The following is a 22,535-nucleotide window of genomic DNA, read 5'->3' as shown; positions in this document are numbered from 1 at the left end:
AAGCTATAGATGTCAGGTTGTTCCCCTTCATTCTTTTGAGGGCAAGAGAAAGAATGAAAGAATTTTGTGCAGCTATTTTTAGATTTCTGTATTTCTATCTATGGGTACAGAAGTCGCTTTTTATTATAAGTGTGCAAATTGAAGACCCGGTGCTTGATATACTCAATGTTCAATAAGGAGAGAAAACATGGTTTCTCTTTCCCTCCCACCACCACACACTTGTAACATTTCATGCATCTGATAGAGTTTAGTCCACAGAATCATGTATCATAGTGGCTGAAATGGTGTGGCACAGCTCAGTCTGTGCAGTAGGAATGATGATGTCAGCAGCAGGACATCACTGTGGTTGAAGGCTTCCTTTGGCGATTTTAGGTTGCATGCTGCTCCATGACATTGTGGCTGAAGAGATACATCCTGTTGTTACAGATGCATGTATGCAAGGCTGATGACACCATCATCTGCAGCCTTCTATTGCTAATCAAAAGTTTCCAGTTCCCCTCAGGTTCTGATGGTTTATAGGAATATTTTGTCCTGATGAAATGTTTGGGGGTCTCGGGATGGGGCCTCTCTTTAATATCTGAAAGTGTCCATCGTGATCCTGGCCAAGTTTCTTGCAAGAGGGGAGGAACTGGAAACTTTTAGTTACCAATAAAAGGCTGCAGCTAAAGACAACATTGTGTGTTGTGCGTGCAGCTTTGCGGGCAGAGGTGGACCAACATGATTTTAGCCTCTATGAGAATTTCATGAACACTGAAATCACCAAGGGGAACCTTTAATAAGCAACAGTTTCCTCTTCCTGATGATGTCATTTCCATTGGGCACATGGAGTTAGCTGTGCTACAGTGTTTCAACCAGTATATTTCTTAGTCTTTAATGTTCCACAAACATTGTGTTCTTGTCGCCATCAAATATATTCAGGAGAGGAAGTTTTGTATAGAAAGCTGTTCGCAAGAGCATTCTTGATTGTACCCCATCTAATTTCTCACATGCCACTCAGTGATTCCTACTTTCTTTGTCTCAGTGACTTTAGAATGAAGGGTTAGGCAACTTTGGAACCCAAGGTTACATAATCTGCACTCTCACATCAAATCCAAGGAGTTTACTCTGCCCTCAAGCTATAGATGTCAGTGATCCAATGGAGTCTTCCTACTGATGGCACTGCTTCTATCACTGGCACAGGAAGAAGATGACTTCCTGTTACTAATATAGATCATTGGGGAAAGTCCTACAAAGTTACATAGAATTAATAAAGATATATCCGATAAATGTTGGAGGAACTGTGAACAAAAAGGAACTCTGGAATATATGTGGATTTCTTGCCCCAAAATAGTAGCATTCTCGCACGAGGTAATTAGATGGATAGAGACACTGACTAATCAAAAATAGATATTAATGAAACATTATTGTTATTTTCATTATTCACAGGGGAAAACGAGGAACTAGAAAATAATTAGTGGCAAATCTTATAGGCACCGCAAGATCTGAAATTGCTAGGTATTGGAAAAAAGCCCAAGATCTCTCATTACAAGCATTCACGAGTAAGAGATGGCATGCAATGTTGATGGAAAAAATGACTAATAAAATTAGATTACATAGCAGAGAAATAAGCCACAGTCATTTCACTGAAAATTGGAAGCCTTTATTAAAATATGCCAACAAAATAAACTTTTGAGACATGTGGTTTGGAAAAAAATTTGGAGCATTTAGATTGTTGGTTGATATTTCTTTAAAAGGTGATGGGTAATAGTATAAATGTGATTTAGAGAATTGTGGGGAATAGCTTTGTATTTAATATTTGTAATATGATGGATTGTCTTTTCATTTCTTTAGAAATATAAATAAATAAATTTATAATTATTTTTAATAAAGATCACTGAGGAAGGTGGAAATAGAGCACCAATGCCTGCAGCACAAGAATAGGTAAAAGGCAGCATGCCACATCCATGTACTTCCCTGATACATGCACACCACTCTATTCCTTTTGACTTTAAAAGGTCCCTTTCCCCTTGGGGGGCAGTTTCACTGTGTCTTGGGTCCCCTCAACCAGAAAAGGGATGCACAGAAATAAAACAACAAATAAATAATACGTTATGAGTGGAGGGGGTGACTTCTTTTACTCCTCAGAGGACCTTTTTTCAAAATCAGTATTGAAGAAAAGGTCCCTTGGGCTCAAAAATTCCCCTTGTAGCCTAAGAGGGTGCAGGGGAATCTGTTTAAGAGAAAATAAAAATGGGGCCACAAGGATGGCCCATCAAGGGCCCAGATGGGGTTGTGTGCAGCCTCCAGAACTTTGGAAGTTGACCAAATGCTCTGAACTAATGGGAGACATTAGGCAGATACAGTGGTGCCTCACATAGCGAGGTTAATCCGTTCCGGATTAACTCTTGCTATGTGAAAACATTGCTAAACGGAACATAAAAACCCATTGGAACGCATTAAACATTGTTTAATGCGTTCCAATGGGCCCTAAACTTACCGTTCAGCAAAGTTTCCTCCATAGTGGCAGCCATTTTCACGCCCTCGGTAAGCGAGGGGAGTGCGCGAAAATGCTGCGCGTGGCCATTTCGGGCGTCCGGCGGCCATTTTAGAACCGCCGAACAGCTGATCCGCGGGCATCGCAAAGCGAAGATCGGTAAGCAAAACGCATTAGCGGTATGCCTCCGCATTAGCAATCGCGAAAAGGGGATCGCTATGCGGATTCGTCGTTGTACGGTGCGCTCGTTAAGCGAGGCACCACTGTACAAGGGTAGGTGCTTCCCTCTCTAGTCTTGTCTCAGGGCTTAACTTTCTGCATCATTACTTGTAGGCTTACCTCCCTGGTCCTTCCTACAATTTCTTCTCCAGTTATTTCCGCCTCCTTCTTCTTGAAGCTAGGAAAAAGCAGCCACATTGTATAAGCCCCGAATAATGGCTGCCTAAGCAGACCTTCTTATGCAGAAGCCAGCTCTAGGGGTCTATGTAAATATATTTAGAAATCTCTTCCAAAATCTTTAAAGAGGAAACAGTAAGGATTTTTGTTTTGTTTCGTTTCTTTGCTTTCCTTATGAAAGAAACGATAGGACCAGAATGATTGCTTTTCTATAGTCATTGCATGCTCAGTGCAAGGTTGCTGTGCTCTGATGGTCCAAATGCTAAATCATCTTTCCAAGGGAGTTCTCTGGATAAAATTTGGGCTGCAGAAGGTGGAACACAGGTGGAAGAAGGCATGTTGCCTGGGCAGGCTTCTGACTGTGTAGCATTGGATTTTACTCTAACTATATAAAAGAAAAGCAAAAACTGATATTTTTTTAAAAGGTGAGATAATTAAAAGTCTAAGATTGTTCAAATGCCCAGATGGAAAGATATCTACAATTCTCAGTATGGATTAATATTGTAACATTAATGTAGGAATGGTGAAATTTGAAAGAATATAGGACTTTCTGCTTTAAAAAAATATTATCTTTGCTTTAGGTTGAAGTTGCTACCATTTCAGAGGCATTTATTAAATAATGTGAATTAGATTTTCAACAAAAAATTGCTCATTGATTCAGGCACACTGCATTAATGATGAATCTATAACATGATCAGACAGTTTCATTCTGTTTACACATTTCACAGTGTTTTAACAACTGATTTGTTCTAGCTATTTAGAACATACCTTGGAAAATCAATATTTAATTGTACAGCAGTTATGGAATAGTATTGTGTAGGTTGTTTGGCTCTAGAAGTTAATCTCATTATGTGAAACAATATGGTTGATGAATGAATTTCTTTCAGTGCTGCATGTTTGTGTATGACCATTTATGCATGTCTCCCTTTATATACATTGCTAGCACAAAGCTTGTTATAAGAATGATAAAAGAATCCAATTAAAAGTTCTGACAAATAAAGCATTCTTAAGATCAATATGTGTTGTATAATTTAGATCTCATAAAAACTAGTTAAAAACATAATAAAAAGTGTTTGATGCACCATTTTTATACTAATATAATTTCAGTTTTAGGGGGAAATAATCAAACAATGATGGATATTGGATAAGAAACATGTTTTAGGAAGGATTTTGCTCTGAATAATAAATCATATAGTGGAAGGAACCAGAGCAATAAAGAGGTGCAATGTCTTTGTCCTGGGACAAAAACAACTACATTTTAAAAATTCAGAGCTATTTTCAGATCCCAATGTGAGTCCTAGTGTATTGTGTGGAATTCATATGCCTGTGTTCACCTAAGGGTACCCAGTGTGGTGTAGTGATGAATGAGGACTCTGGAGAACAAGGTTCAAATCCCCACTTCGCCATGGAAGCCACTGGGGGTGTGGAACTGGTAAAAACCACTCCTTAAATATCTCATTTACTTTGAAAGCCCTATTAGGTTTGCTGTACATTGGTTCCAACTTGATGGCACATACTGTAACAACATTTCACCTAAAATCCCAGAGCTGCAAGCAGCTATAATAAAATTAAAATATAAAATAATTAAAAGGTAGGCATCTTAGATATACAATATTCTCTGATTCCAGTGAATTCCAGAGCCCCCCCCCCCATTTCAGTTTCCCTAAGTGGGAGCCAACTTTCTGCCAATCTGAGTATGCTACTTCTGCTTCACTGCATTATGATAGACTGAAACATGGGATAGGATTTTGTTTGTTTGTTTGTTTGTCCCAATATGTTATATTGCTGGGACCAAAAACTTACCAAATAGCACAAATCAATAGATTGGTAGGCACATTTTTGGTCCTGATCTTTAGATAAGAAAAAAATGTGCATGCCAAATGGCTGAAATGGGGGATATACTGTTTTCGAGTGCCAGTGTTGTAGATGTGCATCTGTGCAGATTCCTCAACAAAACATGATCTGGGGGACTAAAAAGTCAAATTGTAGTGCTTGAGGATTAAGACACAAATTTCTCTATATCACTCACATTCATATTGGTAGCAGGTACGTTTCTCTGTCTTGCTTGCTCACTCTCATGCGCACATAGACATACATCCCTGTGGATTAACTTCTGTCAGCGGTATGTGATCAGTATATCAAATAACAGTGTGAGCAACTTGTGCAGCAGAGTGTGACCTCAAGAAAATGTCATTGTTAAACATGTTGTTTTCCCCTTAGAGTAGCTGGCCAATCCTTCAAAATAAGTAACAATGTCCCACGATTCCAAGGAAACATCCAGTGAAATGTTTGCCATTATGAGCATCAGCCCACCTCACCTGAGATAAAAATGTTTGTAGATCTAGTAATTAATTATATTGGAGTGGGGGGAATCCATCACCCACTGCATCACGGTTATGGTTACGTTTCTTGGTCTTTGAGCCACTTTCCCATTGTGCCTCATGCAGTACTTTGCTCCCTGTAGCTTTGCTGCTCCTGTTTTTGGGGAGCAGGCAGTAAGAGGGAATATTCTTCATTCTGTTGATGCACTCCAGAGCTCCAGAGGGCTTGAAACTCACAATTGCACCCACTAGTTGGCATAGAGCAGGCTGCTTTTCTGTTTGTGAGCTAGATGGGATAGCAATATACAGTATGTTACCAAGCCATTGCATAGATTTGAAAAGAGTTATCCAATATCAAGAGCCTGGTGTGTCAGAAGACAGAGCAGATATAATTCAGAAGCACACTGGATACCTCTAGATCATGGCAGGGAGCTGCCAGCTGTCCCAGAGTTTGAGATTTCACCTCCTAGAAGCCCCAGTAAGCATGTCCAGTGGTAACAGATCATGGGTGTTGTGGTGCAAAGCCTTGATAGATGATCCGAGGAAACAGTTTGTAGACATTGAACTGTGTACCATCTTTAGAGGAGGAAGAACGATGCTGAACCACGGTAGTACTTCATGGAATTACTGTATACAAAATAGTAGAATGTAAATTTTCTTGACAAGTTTTAGTTGTATGTGCTGCAGTTCAAGAAAGGATTAGTAACAAATAACTACTAGGTAATATGATACTGTATGCATATCCTCAGAGAAAAAGCTGTTTAAATAAATGGTATTTGACACAGCCATAAAGGCGTGCTTCTCAGTTTTAAAACAATTATTTTTGTCAGTAGTTAAATATGCAGAAATTAAGTTGTAACAAGGTTTGGCTGCAGTCCCATCCTTTCAAAGCTCCTCAGTTTATTTTGAAATCAGGATATCTCATTTGTTTCTGCCCAACACCTTCACAGTGCTCAGATAAGAAGTCAGAACAGTGTAAGGAACAGACAAAGGCAGACAGAACTATGTATAGAATTGTGGCATTGCACCTAAACTAGCTGCTGCAATATGCACGGAGAGACAACTATATGTATAATGCTCCTTACAAGAGAGTCAACTCTGTTTTGCACATGTTACCTTTACAGTGAAGTGAAAGTGGGAGTTCTTGCTTCAGTGAAGTTCCTTGTACATGTCTCAGTGTTATGGCATTGGCTCTTAGTCATACTGTAGGCAAGGGAAAACAGCATTGTTCCACATTATAACACTATGGAACTCATTGAATCCTATGAGTCAATGGGCATAAAATTCTTAAAATAACTCTAGACTAACAGACTAAAAGCTGACTGATAACACAATAATAAGCAGCAGTTAAGACATCATGTTGTTTTCAAAAGAGACCTTGCCATAGGTCTGATAGTAAGCAAATTAACTACCACCCTGATTACAATATTTTGTTACTTGGGGATCTGCTAAATTCTGTATGACAGTTACCATTTTTGCCTCATCAGAAAACAACAGGGAGAAAGAAATGTTCAAAGCATTACATAAAGTAAGATCTCTTGTCCCTGAAGGGAGTTCTTATTTTCTTTTGGCTTTTATTTCAGCTGTGGGAGCCAGTTTCTTGAAAGAGTGTGGGAAGTGGACTTAGAGGCCTGCCAGCTGTTGATCCAACAGTTTCATTTGAAAGAAGGTGGTGGTTGTGCTTCTGATGGAGAAGAGAGCCAAACAGATGAAGTGGAGGATGCTGATGATGCTTCTTGGAGCACCAAGTGGGAACAATCCAAACACTTTCCAATTAAGGACTCCCAGCGGAGTGTTCTCCAGTGCCCTGTCATCCAAAGCAAACACCCAAGTACACACTGGGAACGAAAAGAGGTATCAAGATTTTTGTTTTGCTTTGCTTTGCACTTTGTTTTCCCTCTGATGTCATTTCAGTTTTCACAGGGGAAAGGCTTGCTTGGGTTTAAACATTAGAAGTCCTAATAGGGAGTGAAAGTCACTCTTGCAGTTGGATTGATGGAGCAAAAAAGGGTGGTGTCACACATTACCTCTTTCCTACATATAACATGTTACCTCGGGATAAATCACAATGCAGTAGGACAGTCCTGCCTAGATGTAACCCATCTCACAGCTGAAGGTGCCTTTCAGAGTAGTGCTGCAAGTGGTATCGTGTTCTTCTTGCTGAGGGGCAGCGTAAGTCATATGAGGTTTTGAGTGAACACAGGAAAAGAAACCAACTGCTATCTCAGTTTGGAATGGCTGAGGGATTTCAAGCTTTCTCAGAGACGTCTTTGGAAGACTTTGGGGGCTATTCCAAATGATTTTGTGCCAGCTATTGTTATTCCCAGCCTACCATGGGGCTAGCTTTCCTCTTCCCCCTTTAATCATGCAGAGAAATGCATGCTGGTCGGGGAGAGAAATCTCCTGCAGGCAGGACCACTCGGAGGTATTCCTTCTCAAGTGATAAGCCACCTGGTCTTGGACTGTCTCCTCTTTCTTTCTTTCTTTCTTTCTTTCTTTCTTTCTTTCTTTCTTTCTTTCTTTCTTTCTTTCTTTCTTTCTTTCTTTCAATCCAGCTTTGATGCAGGCCAAGTGGTTACCTGTGTCTTCCAAGGTAAAAGTGACAAACACGATGAAGTGAAGCACTGATTGTACGTGGATTACAGACTGTCCCATGCTTGCCATAAACATCTTTAAAAGCAAGATTGCTTTCTGCTTGAAAGTAGTCTGAATATGTTCATCCTGTTACTAGGGATCACATCTCACCCTCATGTAAGCAAAACACTCCTTAATTTTTCTAAGAGTGAAAAATAGCTTGCAATGTATTGAGAGCAGAAAACTAGCTGAATACCTTGTAGGACAATTTAATGGTTGCCTGTACTCTAGGAGTTAACTTATGGGAAGCTGATAGCTAGCTAGTTGTACATATGAGATATGAGTTAGACATAGATACTCTTGTGGTACATTACAATGGAATAATTCGCTGATAAAGATGGAAAGTTGTAACCTAACTACTAACCTGGTGATGGGGTGAAGAGATTGAGAAAGAATTATGAGGAGTTTGTGAGACTTAATGAACCAGATTTTTCAGTTCAATTTTGTCAATTAAGTCTTTAGTTCGCCTTTGGTATTAATTACTTTGCGGAACTGTAAGGATAACTGTAAGCTAGTTTCTATTACTTTTAATGCCTTTGTATCTTGTTCACAAAAAATAAATGGATGCTTAATTCAATTTTACACAGGGTTAATACAAATGGATTCAGGATTGTTTAATGGTGCTTAATTGCACATTAACAGCAAATTGAGACTTACAGAAGGCATGTCACTAAAATACTTTGTTTCTGACCTGCCTAATAAATCGTACAGAATTGAATGGCCAATGGTAAATTCAACCTTTCAGCAAACAAAGATGTTCACTACACAGATGACATTTTCATTTATTGTGCCTAATGACGGTTCTTTCTTCTATCTGTGGTTCTCTATGAATCTTCAAACAGTGATAATGTTGCTGGACATCTTAAGCATGGAGCAAATGTTCCAGATAAGTGTTGTAAAGACACTTATAGAATGGGTCTGGAAAGGAAAGCCCCATTATGGCTTGCATGTATGACCCTGCATTATTACCACCTCTCTTCCCTCTCCTTCTAGCTACTTGTCTACATGTTTGTGTAAATATATGACATTCTGCTGCTAGCAAAGCAGTAGAAAATTACAGTGGTTAGAAGCTGTTTATTCCTTCTTGTTGTTTGAATGTACAACTAGGGCTGTTGGACTACATTCAGACTATTTGCTATGGGGACTCTTTTAAATACTTCTGGCAAACCACTTCAGCTCAGACTGAGGTCTAAACATAAACCTCAGCCAGCACACGATTCCATGAATTCCCTGTTGGCAATTAGAAACATCATGTGTTATGATCAGCATACTAGGGATGCTTGGAATGTGCTCCATCTAGAAAGCCTTGTGTGAACAACAGCATCTGTTCATAACTAAAGACAAAAACAATTATAATGTTTGAAAGAGACCACCAGATCAACTATGGTGCATATGGCAAGAAGAACATCTGTTGGAGGTTCTTCTTGGTTATAGTTCTTACCTCAAATAAGGACTTGGGGTGCCTCAAGAATCCAGTATATTTAGTTTCAGTGCCAAGTACTCAAGAGGGCAACTATTCTTCCAATACTGGATAGAACATTTAGGAAGCAAACATAGTTTTCTTTTTTCATTCAACCAGAAAGAACATTATGAAAATAGTAGTCCATCATCCCTGACAATAGGAGCCAATTACTTCTTTATTCATTGATGACTTAACACCTCCTTAGAGCCCCGACCACAATAGTGTTATTCTAAAGTTTCTCATGAACAGCAACATTTTGTTTTATATTATCTCATGATATTATGTGCCTGGGCCATGCCTTCAACATATTCTTCTGAAAGAAGAAAGAAAGTGTCCTGTTGTTATTAAACTACTGAGAAGTAAACTATCTTTGAATGACACAAATAAGCCCTATAAGATACAAAACATGTTTCACATTTTGCTTGACTCTGCTTTGTGTCACACTCCTTTCTAATTATTGAGACTGACAAGAAAGAATGGTCACCCAAAACATATGAAATGGCATATTTTCTTTTTGGAAATAAGTTGCCAGTTTCACAGAGACTGATTTTAGCAAGTATTTTTCCATGTATAAGACTATACTGTTGTCTAAAATCTTTAGACTAAAAATTGAGGGTCGTCTTATACACGGAAATAAGCTGAAGAGAGAAAAAACAAGTGGAGGGGAAAGCAGGGATCAAAGTGATCCTGCAGGGCTTTGATCTCTGCTTTCCCCTCCACTTGCTAAGCCTTAGCAAAAGGAAAGCAGAGATCAAAGTGCTGCAGGATGCTTTGATCCTTGCTTTCCCCTTGTGACAAACCCAGACCTACTGGGATATGTCACACAGTTACACTAAGCTGCCACCAACCATTCCCTTTAAGAAGTCACACAGACTAGGGATGGATTTTTAAACAATAAAAAGAATAAGGTTTATTTAAATACACACAGGGAAAAATAAAACGATCAGGTTAATAACATAAAGTAACGTGGCTTATTCTCACTCATACAAGCATACAGTTTGGTTCACCCAGAACCTTAACTTGAAGCACAGACCCTGAACCTATCAGTTCTGGCTAACCAACAGACACCTGAACCTATCAGGTTGGTACTCTGACACACAGTAGTACCCTGTCTGACACACTGACTCCCACAACAGCTTCTTCTTCCCAGCTGCTGCTTCGTTACATCCCAGTGTCTCTCAGCGTCTTCTCTCTTCACCACACAGGCATCACATATTTATACAGTACAGCCCCTCCTCCTGATGTCCCGCCTTCCACTCCCCATAGGATGGAACTTTCCCTCCAAACCCATGACAGACAGGTAACATCAGTGCTGTATGTAACACCTCCCCTCTTTATAAGTTGTTTTGTAGGGGGAAAGCTAACGTGCTTTTCACCAAAAAACAACCTGTATAAAATACACAACAACAGTTATACATACCATATTATACTTACTTATACTTACATTCTAAGTTAAACCATAGCAAATAGGCATTCAAACATTTACCATATATATTACATCAATTTACCTTTATTCATACAAACCAATTTCAGAACCAGGTACATTTTACTTTTTGTCATCATTATATACACATAGTCCATGTTCTTTCGCCGTCTTCATTCTTCAGGTCTTCTTGATAAGGCGTCAGCAACACAGTTCACTGACCCTCTGACCACCTTCACTTCAAAGTCATAGTCCTGTAGGTTTAAAGCCCACCTCATAAGTTTGCTATTGTGGGTTTTCATTGTCTTTAACCATTGCAATGGTGAATGGTCAGTACACAGAATAAAATGTCTTCCCCAGATGTAAGGCTTGGCCTTCTGGATCGCGTAGACTATGGCCAAACACTCCTTCTCCACGGTTGCCAAATGTCTCTCACCTTTTTGAAGTTTCCTACTCAGGTAGGACACTGGATGCTGGTCACCATTCTCATCCTCTTGGCACAGAACTGCTCCTACCCCGCTGTTAGACGCATCGGTGTAGATGATGAACTCCCGGTCGAAGTCTGGAGCACGCAGGACAGGATAGTTGATTAACGCCTCCTTCAACCTCTGGAACGCCGCCTCACAGTCGCTGGTCCACGGGATGCGGTCATCAGCCGTCTTCCTCGTCAGATCAGTCAGCGGAGCCGCAATCTCGCTAAACCTCGGGATGAACTTTCTGTAGTAGCCCACCAACCCAAGAAATGATTTGACCTTTTTCTTGGTGTTGGGTCTAGGCCAATCACGAACAGCTTCTATTTTGGCCTCCAGGGGTTTTATCATTCCTCCCCCTACCATGTGACCCAAGTATTTTATTTCTGGGCTACCCAGCTGACACTTGCTGGCCTTTACTGTTAGCCCTGCTGCACTTAACCTCTGCAGCACTAACTCCAGGTGTATCAGGTGATCTTCCCAGGTATTACTGAAGATCCCTATGTCGTCAATGTAGGCCACTGTAAAGTCACTGAGCCCTGCCAAGGTCTGGTCCATCAGCCTTTGGAATGTGGCTGGTGCATTTCTGAGACCAAAGCTCAGGACTCGAAACTCATAGAGACCAAAAGGGCTGCAAAAGGCAGTCTTTTCTTGATCCCTGGGATCAATTCTTAATTGCCAATATCCCTTTACCAGGTCCAATGATGAGATGAACCGACAACCCCCTATGGTTTCAATCAGGTTGTCTAGCCTGGGCATTGGGTAGGCATCAGGAGTGGTTACACGGTTTAATTTCCTGTAATCAACACAAAACCTAATGCTCCCATCAGGCTTGTCCACAAGGACTATCGGAGAGGACCAAGGACTAGAAGAGGGGACGATTATGTTCTCCCTCAGCATCTCGTCCAGCTCCTTCCGCACCTTGTCCCTATAGGGTCCCGTTACTCGGTATGGGGATACTGCCTGCGGGGGTGCATCCCCTGTGTGGATCCGATGCATCACTCCCTTCACTATCCCCGGCTTGTTGGAAAACACCTGTTGATATTTACTAAGCAGCATTTTTAGTTCTTGCTGCTGGTCTTGGGTGAGTGCAGGACTGATCTTTACCTCCTCTGGGTTGTATTTTACTTCCCCTCTACCCTCCCAGAAGGGTAATTCAGCTTCCTCACTCTCAGCTGCTTTTATCGCGAATAAAACCCTCTGTTCCCCTCTGTAGTAGGGTTTTAGGGCATTCACATGAACCACTCTCCTTGCTTGGTTCTCCTCCTGCTCTATAAGGTAGTTCAGGTCTGACATCTTGGAAATGACCCTATATGGTCCTGCCCATTTGAGCTGCAGTTTGTTCTCTCTGCAGGGCCTAAGCCAAAGCACTTCCTCCCCTGGGTCAAAGTGCCTCTCTCTAGCTTTGTGGTCATACCATGTTTTCTGTCTGACCTTCTGAGCTTGCAGGTTTTCTGCTGCCAGCTCTAGATTTCTCTTTAGGTCATTCATCAAGGTGTCTATGTATGTCACAACGTCTTGTGGGTCATCCTGGGTGATCTGCTCCCAATTTTGTTTGATCAAATCAAGGGGCCCTTTCACCCTTCTCCCAAATAAAAGTTCAAATGGACTGAACCCGGTACTGGCTTGTGGCACTGATCGATAAGCAAACAAAAGGGATTGCAGCTTCTGGTCCCAATTGTTTGGATTCTCTGCCAGGTAAGCCCTAATCATGCGCATTAGAGTCCCATTGAACTTCTCAGTTAACCCATTACTTTCCGGATGATAAGCAGTGGTTTCCTTGTGCTTAATTCCACAGATTTGCCATAAGCGTTTCATGAGCTTTGATGTGAACGATGCGCCCAAATCTGTGATTATCTCTGAGGCAAATCCCATCCTGGACATATACCCCACCAAAGCATCGGCCACTGTGTTAGTTTCAATGTTAGTCAAGGGTATGGCTTCAGGATACCTTGTGGCATGGTCCACAATTGTTAGAATGAATCTGTTCCCCCTCTTTGTGGCCTTGGGCAAAGGTCCCACAATATCCACCCCTATGCATTTGAACGGAGTGTCAATCACAGGCAAAGGGCACAACTTTGCTTTGGTCCTGTCGCGGTTATTCCCCTGCCTTTGACACACATCACATTGTTTACAGAACTCCCTGATCTGCTTCCCTATGTCAGGCCAGTAGAAATTCTGTGTGATTCTCTGCTGTGTTTTGTTTACCCCTAAGTGTGCAGCAAACATGTCAGAGTGCCCCCTTTGTAAGATCATGGGGCGATACTTTTCAGGTACCACCAGCTGACTTCTGATCCCATCTCCCCCTTTTGAGATATTCCTCAGGGTTTCTCTATATAAAATCCCCTTTTTCTCCAGAAATCTCACTGGGGTTTCAGGTGTTAGCTGGGCGTCAGTCACCTGTTCAAAACACTTTTGGAGAGTGGCGTCTGCCTTTTGCTCCTGTCCAAATCTGCTGTCTGTGGTTAAGGTTTCCACCACAGCTTCTGAACTCCCCTCTGCTTCCGTCTCTGGCTCATCATTACCCCCCTGAACTGTCCCTGTGGTGTCTTGTGAGAGTGTAATCACTAGCACCCGTTTCACATGTTCAGCCAGGTCATTTCCCACGAGCACGGCTGCTGGCAGAGTCGATGAAATCGCTAGCCGCCAAGCTCCCCTCCAGCCTTGAAAGTTGACAGGTACCTCTGCTACTGGCAGAGAGATTACCTGCCCCTCAATCCCTGCTACCTTCATGCTCTCATTTGGGATTATAAACTCCCTAGGGATGATATCTGGATGGCACAGGGTTACCTGGGAACAAGTGTCCCGCAGCCCCCTATACTGACGGTCAAGTATTCCTACGTCCACCCCTGCTGTCTCAAACAACTGAGAATCTGTTTTTATCAGCAAGCAGCGCTTTACCTCCACAAGAGGACCATTTTCCTCAGCCTGATCAGCAGAGGTAGCTGTTCCAGACTGAGTAGCCATGGCAACAGGCTCCCTCAGTGACACTGAGCCTTGCTCTTTCTGGACACAGAACACAGCTTTTGGCTTGGTCCCACTAGAATTCTGAGGCACCATTCCTTTTAGCTGCTTTAATTTCTCACACTCTGAGATTAGATGACCCTTTCCCTGACAGAAATAGCATTTTCTGGTGTATTTTGATTCTCTCTCATCTTGTTTTGGTTTTCCCTCCAAAATCTGAGGTCTTAGTTTCATGTCTGAGGGCTTCCCTTCACCATGGGCCCCTCCCCCTTGCTGGCTTTTCCCTGGTCCCTGAGAGTACTTGCTGTAGGTTTCTTTGGGTTTACCCACAGATTTCCCCTCACCCAAGGGCTTTCTTATTTGGGAAATAAAATCCGCGATCTCTGCGGCTGCTGCCACAGATTTCGGTTTCCTTTCCCTCACCTGGAATTTCAATTCCCCATGCAGGACTGAATAGAACTGTTCCAGGGCTATCAAGTCTTTAAGCTGTTCATAGGTCTCTGTCCCCTCCTGCGATAGCCATTTCTCAAGCAGCCTCACCAATTGGGCCCCCACTTGGGTAAAAGTCTGCTCTGGCTTCTTGGTGAGGGACCTGAATCTTTGTCTCAGCTGCTCTGCATTTATCCCATGTCTGGCAAACACCAGTTTTTTAAACTCTGCAAAATCTTTCATCAGTTCCTCAGGCATCTCGGCATAAACCTCAGCCAGGCTACCACTGATTAAAGATCGCATGATGGTCATCTTCTCAGTTTCCCTCACTGAGAAGTCCACAAACGCTCTTTCCACTAAGGAAAAGAACACCTCAGGACAATCTCCCTTGTGGTACACAGGGAATTTCTTCAGGTCAGCTTTAGACAGTTGGCCTCCCTCAGAATCCCTATTATTGTTATTGTTCTGATTCATCAGTTCCAATTTTTTTAATTCAAACGCCATTTTCTCTCTCTGCAATTCCAATTCAATTCTCTGTCTCTCTAATCTTTCTTCCTTTTCCCTCACCCTCAGTTCATGCTGTTGGGCTATGAGTATTTTTCTGAGTTCTGGGTCTTGCTCTCCTGTGCTGTCACCTTGCACTGAGCCAAATTCCTCCTCAGAACCTTGGTCAATTTGGGGGTCTTTCACTTCACTCATTTCGGCCATCTGGCTTCGAGTCAAGGGCATAATCCCCCCTCAGGACAGGCTGCTTTAAAAAGTCAAGCCTCAAAATAAAACGACCACTTTTTTCCTTTTGCCTCAGAACCAGCTCTCCCTAGAGATTGCTGCTGTTCTTCAGCACTACTTGCAACAGTATCGAGTCAGAGCCTACCCCCCTCTGCTGGGCCTCTCAGCTGGCAAGCTAGCTCACTGTTGCTACGCAGTTTCGCCTCAGCTTTTTCCCGCCAAAACTAGGCTGCCTCAGAGCACCTTAATCTAAGTCTCCCCAGTTGGCACGTTCTTCTACTAGCGCACCTCCCCGTGAGGTACACCTAGAAGATTACCTACGCGCCTCAGACTGTCCCTGACTAGACCCCCCTTGCTCTGGGCACACTTGCCAAGGCTTTGCTGGACCACTGGACAACTGGACCAGTCGTATCCCACACGCTGGACACCAATCAATGTGACAAACCCAGACCTACTGGGATATGTCACACAGTTACACTAAGCTGCCACCAACCATTCCCTTTAAGAAGTCACACAGACTAGGGATGGATTTTTAAACAATAAAAAGAATAAGGTTTATTTAAATACACACAGGGAAAAATAAAACGATCAGGTTAATAACATAAAGTAACGTGGCTTATTCTCACTCATACAAGCATACAGTTTGGTTCACCCAGAACCTTAACTTGAAGCACAGACCCTGAACCTATCAGTTCTGGCTAACCAACAGACACCTGAACCTATCAGGTTGGTACTCTGACACACAGTAGTACCCTGTCTGACACACTGACTCCCACAACAGCTTCTTCTTCCCAGCTGCTGCTTCGTTACATCCCAGTGTCTCTCAGCGTCTTCTCTCTTCACCACACAGGCATCACATATTTATACAGTACAGCCCCTCCTCCTGATGTCCCGCCTTCCACTCCCCATAGGATGGAACTTTCCCTCCAAACCCATGACAGACAGGTAACATCAGTGCTGTATGTAACACCCCTCTGCTTACTAAGTCCCATGGGGCTTCACAAGTGTAGGGGGAAAGGATCAAAGCAATCCCATGGCTGCATAAGTGGGAAAGGGATCAAAACAATCATGCCGTTGCAGGATTGCTTTGATCCCTTTCCCCCTCCTTTTGCTAAGCCCTGTGGGGCTTAGCACGAAGGGAGGAAGCAGCCATCAAAGCGATCCTGCAGTGCTTTGATCCTTTCCCCTACACTTGCTAAGCCCCACTTAGATTTCTTAATTTTGGATTAGAAAAGTGGGGGGGGGCGTCTTATACACAGAAAAATACGGTGGGTTGGTTAGGAGGACTGCCTTCAGCAGTCTTTTATCCAGCATTGAATGCCCTCTGCTGCTTCAATGGCATCTTTACATGGTGGAAAACACTTGAACAGAAAACATGTTGCTTGAGTTTTGATGACGTCAGTTGTTGAGTACAATGAAATTTCTGTTGTGGTCCATTTTAATGATAATTCATTATTGCTAGTTAGATGTGGCAAGGATACTTGTTTATGAATCCATTGCTGTTCAGGATGCTCTATATTACAATTTGTCATTATAGAGTAGTGCAAAATTTTATTTCATACCAACCTGGGTCAAAACATTTTGGTTCATGAAATGAAGAGCAAGGTACTATCCTATCCAATTCCACATTTAACAGCTGAGCAAATCAGCAGTTGAATTTTTCTTTCTTTCTTTTCTGTCCATGGGACAATGTCCTTTGGTGCACCTGAAGATAGGAACCTAAGTAAGGTGATGCAGAGCAGGCAGTGGTGTATACAGTTTTCTCCTCCAGCAACTTTGTCACTTGAGGTGACTGCTTTACTCTTGCTAGTGTTAAGGACAGTTTTGCTTGATGTTAAGCACAAACTAAATGTCATACAGGAGGCTTGTGATTAGGATCTCCTATAGGTAATCTTTGCTTATTCACTATTTGCAGGCTGTTCTCTCTTCCCTCGTCCCAAATTTGGGAGACCCTCTAGAAGATTGGGGTTGGTAGTACTGGGGTAGCAAACAAAATGAATTGTTCAATTCCCCCTTCCCATTTATATCAAGAGGGATAAAAGCCATTCAGGAATACTTCTGTTAGTGGAATAAAACTCTGGATCCAAGCCACTGTGAACTGTAGCTTAGTTTTTGGACAAGCAACTTTACAAACAGTTTTGTTACTTAAAACTCAAATAATTTAAAGTTTGTTTTCAACTTAATATTATTCAGAAAATAATATTACTGTAATAATGCTCTAAGTGTCATACCAGCAGATACCTCTTATTTGCTAATTTATTTATTTTCATATAATAGTGTAGCATTCTAGGATTATTAAATGTATTTATTTATGTTCTTGAATTTATGTTATGTTAGATCATATCACATCACATCACATTACCTTATGTTATGTTTCTACCTCCCTTTTCCAGTAGAATGTAGCACTCAAGGCAGCTTACAGTCTTCATGAAAGAAAAAAACTGTTAAACCACATACAACTATAAAATCATAAAATCAATTAAAGATGGTCCTACTATTAAAACTATTAAAAATAAGTGAATATATTAAAACCTTAAAATTAATGAAGTATGCAATAACATAATTTTAGTTCTGCATGTACTGAATGTTGAATATCTCCCATGTTTCTATTTCCTCTAGCTTTAAAATCTTGATTATGAGGTGTAAAGTGATACCGTCTGAATACCATCATATCTCCTAAGAATAATTTGTTTAAAGGCCAGGGGAACAGCCTGGTGTACATACATTGCAAAATTATTTCTCTTTCTCTTCTTTCTATTAAATGTTCATTGGTGTTTAATAATTGTTTGATCAGAATACCTTTTATTGGAGAGTATTTTACCTTATTCATTTAATTCTAGCATTATTACTGCCGTTATAATTTTCTAGCCTCAGTTATGCTTTAATCGATGAAAGTTTTGTTTCCTGGAATGTTTCTCTCAGTTGGGACAATTGCCCCACCACACTTACAGTATATTATATTCTATTGTACAAAAAAGTGCATAACATGTCTGCTTTATAGCTTCCTTTTAACATACACACCAGCAGAGTCTAATTCTTTTCTTGACTGTGTATTGTCAGAGGGATAGATCCAGTTTAAACATGTAGGAACTCTGGTTATTTAACTCATTTAACATTATATTTCATACAGAAGAATCTGTTCCTGAGTACAAAAATGTTTCATATATATGACATCTAGCACATGTTAAGATTTTTCCTGGCTTCTTGTTGTAGTTTAGTCGTTAAGTCGTGTTTGACTCTTCATGACCCCATGGACCAGAGCATTCGAGGCCCTCCTGTCTTCCACTGCCTCCCTTTTCCTGGCTACATGAGTGTATACCTTTCATATTTAGCATTCATTCATATCTGCCTCTACATGTATTTATTTATTTTATTTATTTATTTGATTTATATCCTGCCCATCTGGTATATCATACCACTCTGTACTTTCACTTTTCTATAACTCAATGGCTAGAATCCTGTTGGCATAATAACACAGGCATAAATGGCAATGATGTAATCAATTCATGATGTTAATCTTTAATTTAATTTAATTTAAAGCTTCTTGTCCTCACTTTGGTTTTAAGGCTCCCCTCAGATCTATTTTGACTTGGGGAATCCTCTGGGAGCCTTGGGATGGAGACAGAGACTTCAGTATATGAATATCTCTCTCAAACCAGTGCTGACGGTCCCAATCCAATCAGCAGGTTTCGGACTCACAAAGGCTTTCACAAGTGAAAAGGGATCCCTAGAAAGCCTTGGAACTGGGTGAGGGAAGAGTGAGGGGAAAGGAAGCTTTAAATTAAATTAAAGATTAACTACACAGGATGATGATATCATTGCCATTTATGCCTGTTTAGCTACATAAGAAGATTTCAGATGTCAGTTTACACACACTGACACAGACACAGACACACACACTCACACACACACACACACATATATGTGTGTGCACCCCCCATACATCATATTTTAAATATCAATTATAAAAGTCCTTGTTATCTTCTTTTTTCATTTATACAGCTATAAACAGATGTTTCCAGGAATCTGCACAAGAACACCATTTGATGGGCATTAACTATTCATGTTTTATTTAAATATTTTACTGCCTGCTGAGGAATGTTTCAACTCTTCCTCAGCATTCTCTCTCAGCGCCTAGCAATGTATTCCAAGAAATGTCTGAGCAGGCCCATTTTGATAAAGTCATAAAGAAGCTGTGAAACAAATTGTGGTAATATGAATGTACTAACCATGATGGCATAATATTTGAACATGCAGTTTTACTAAATTCACTCTCCATGAAAGACTGCAGTGGAGCTAGTCGATGAAACACAGTTGTCCCTGGATATAAAATCTATAGAAAGGACAGAAAGAGATACATTAATAGGAGTGTTGTTCTATATGTCCAGGAGTTCATAGAGCCCAAGAGTTCACAGAAAAAGCAAAAAACAAGAAAATTTAAGAACAACCTCTCCACAGAATTACTGGATGTGGAAACATCTGGACTGGAAACTGGTCAGTATAATGGCAGAGCTTGAAAGCAACTAGTTACAAATAACTAGCTTCCTTGATGTTTTTTTGCCTTTAACAAAGGTATGAATACATCACGTTGTGATTGAAAGTTAATGAGGGTCAATTTCATGTTTGTACTGTAACCAACTGTTGACTGCTTCTATAGCGGCACTAAATGAAGGAGTAAGAATATTATATGGTTCCAGGAGCTCCCTCATGCCACTGTGTGTCTTGATGTGGCCTCATCAGCCTGTTGGGGTGTTGCAGTGATGGTGAGGAATGTGAAACAGGAAAGTGAAGGCCAACTGTAATGGTTACTAATGAAAAAGGACGCTTTGGAACTATAGCCGCAATGAATTAATTTTTATAAAAAACTTTCCAGGTTCTGACACTGAGAAAATTCTGTAATCCTTTCAACTCTTTGACCAAACTTTATTCATATCGTGAGAGAGGATGAAAACTGAGATCCACAAGGATAATAATATAATATCTCTGACTTGTTTTAACCAATATATCTTTACAAATGTACATCTTTGCTATTTGATGTGCCTTTTTTGTGTGAAAATAGGGTGATTGATTAGTTTCAAACTTTAAATATTCCAGTTTTATTAATCAGAAAAAGAAGTACAGTGGTTCCCCCTTTGAACTACTGAAGCTAGTTTGAGGAGAAACAGATACTACAAAAAAGCTCGTAAGTTTGGAACTGCCCATAAGAATTTGATACACAGCCTTGAGGAAGATAATTTATCATTGAAAGCTTGCTATTATTGTTCTTTAATATATATATTCTTAAAGGTCAATTAAAGGTATCACCTGCTCCTGCATTTGTATTGTTTCTACAGCCATGCAGCCTTTTCTTGATTTTTACTAATAATTTGTCATTGCATGTGGGGCCGTCTTAACTGCTGAAAGCAAACGCACAGCAGGAGTTATCACTTCCTCATGGACCTCCCAGAAGTTGCAAATTAGCTTTGTTTGTTCTGGTGATTGGTCTTCAGGATTTAAGCATGGGGATCCCTTTGAAATCTGATTTCTCAAACACAGAGGTCTGCAAGTCTGCTTCAGTCATTTTTATGGGTTATCTGTCACATCTGTTTCTGTTCCTTTGCTTCCCCTGGATCTGATAGCATTGAATAGAGGAGACTGAGCTCAGGTAATGTTGAGGTATATGCACAATTTATCAACAAGAGACAGAAAATATAACAAAAGTAGAAAGAAAGAAAGAAAGAAAGAAAGAAAGAAAGAAAGAAAGAAAGAAAGAAAGAAAGAAAGAAAGAAAGAAAGAAAGAAAGATGTGGTACCTTAAAGACTATCTTTAACTTAATTGCATAATATATTATGCAAAACTTACTATAAATTATTAATAAATTATGCATAATTTATTATAATTTATTATAATGTAATATATAAAACTGCATAATAAATTAATTGCATAATTTAGTCTCAGAAAACTTCAGTGGGAGGAATAGAGAGAGAATTAAACTCCAGCCTCTTTTTCACTAGCACAGGCTTTGGGCTGGATGTCCAGCTTATTGAACATCCCACCAGAAGTCAGGTTTTCATAGCATGAGCAAAGGGAAGACTATAAAAAACCCTTTAATGCTCCTCTAGTGTGTGTGTTTGTTAAACTCCTACATCCTAATCTGGAGCAGAATATTTAGACAGTTGGAGCATTTTCCCATTCTGCAAAGGAAGAAGAGCACAGCATAGAATGGGTGGAACCTACATTGTATGCAAATGCAGTATGTGAGACTGTGGGCATAAGCAGTCATTATGACAGATAAGCTGTAATGAGAACAGGAAGATACTTAAGGTCTAGTTGTACGTGAGAGTCATAACAGGAGATTCTTGTAACTCCTGGAGGGACAAAATAGCTCTCCCCGCCCATTCCCCAAACTGGCCTTAAGGATTTCAGCAGAGGATTCTTTTAAGTCTGATTTCTGCATATAAAATAGCAAAGAAACAAACAAAATAAAAATAAACATGGGCTTCTCTAACTAAAACTTTACAAAGCTTCAGTTCTTAATGGTTTATATTATCCATCAACAGTGTCTGAATCACATCTCTTCAACATAAATAACTTTATTCTTTTAAATGGCATGTTATATCTCCCTTAGCCTTCAAGTTCCATATTCTGAATGTGTACAAGATTCAGCTCAGTAACTTGTACAATTTATAAAACAGAAACTCCTTTTGGTCCAGCACTGAAAATACCCGCCCATAGGATTCATAGGTACAGCTCTAAATGTCTGCCTGTTTGATGGGAGTTTCTTGTTTGCCACCGTCTCTGACTGTCTTTTTCCCCTAGTGATGTACAGCAGTGGTCCCCAACCTTGGGCCTCCAGATGTTCTTGGACTTCAAATTCCAGAAATCCTGGCCAGCAGAAGTGGTGGCAAAGGTTTCTGGGAGTTGTAGTTCAGTAACATCTGGAGACCCAATGTTGAGGACCACTGATGTACAGCAGACAATTTCACGTTTCTGACAGTCTGACGTGTGTTTTAGTAAAACAAGTCTGGTAATGTAAGAAAGTGAATGAAACTGCATGCAACAAGAAAAGAAAAAGAAGAGCCACCATCTAGTTGGCCGTGTGGCTCAGAGTGCATTTCATGGTGAGAAATGTATTTTCATCCTCGGGAAAAAGAGATGGGCTGAAACAAGCCTGGAGCCCCTGAAGGTTTTGATGTGACTTTTGTTCCTCTCTGCAAAGAAACCTGTTGCAACACTTAGTAGTTATTAGCTTGC

At 40.7% G+C, this 22,535-nt stretch overlaps 2 protein-coding genes across 3 annotated transcripts in view; one reads left to right on the top strand and one right to left on the bottom strand.

Moving 5' to 3' along the window:
* Positions 1–22,535, top strand: part of DISC1 (DISC1 scaffold protein) — a 224,300-nt gene that overhangs the window by 177,675 nt on the left and 24,090 nt on the right. For both annotated transcript variants that reach the window (XM_078383154.1, XM_078383156.1), the window contains one exon: positions 6,774–7,044. In XM_078383154.1, the coding sequence (XP_078239280.1) occupies positions 6,774–7,044 (271 nt within the window). The remainder of the gene's footprint in view (positions 1–6,773; positions 7,045–22,535) is intronic.
* The window catches only part of LOC144585886 (uncharacterized), a 398,554-nt gene continuing 386,094 nt past the window's right edge, over positions 10,076–22,535 (bottom strand). The window contains exon 2 of the mRNA XM_078383153.1: positions 10,076–16,273. Within this exon, the coding sequence (XP_078239279.1) occupies positions 10,883–15,301 (4,419 nt within the window). The 5' untranslated portion in view covers positions 15,302–16,273 and the 3' untranslated portion in view covers positions 10,076–10,882. The remainder of the gene's footprint in view (positions 16,274–22,535) is intronic.

This window comes from Pogona vitticeps, chromosome 1 (assembly GCF_051106095.1).
Source record: "Pogona vitticeps strain Pit_001003342236 chromosome 1, PviZW2.1, whole genome shotgun sequence".
NCBI classification, from domain to species: Eukaryota; Metazoa; Chordata; class Lepidosauria; order Squamata; family Agamidae; genus Pogona; species Pogona vitticeps.
The sequence above is the reverse complement of the archived record's forward strand: the minus strand, read 5'-3'. Positions and strand labels throughout refer to the sequence as shown.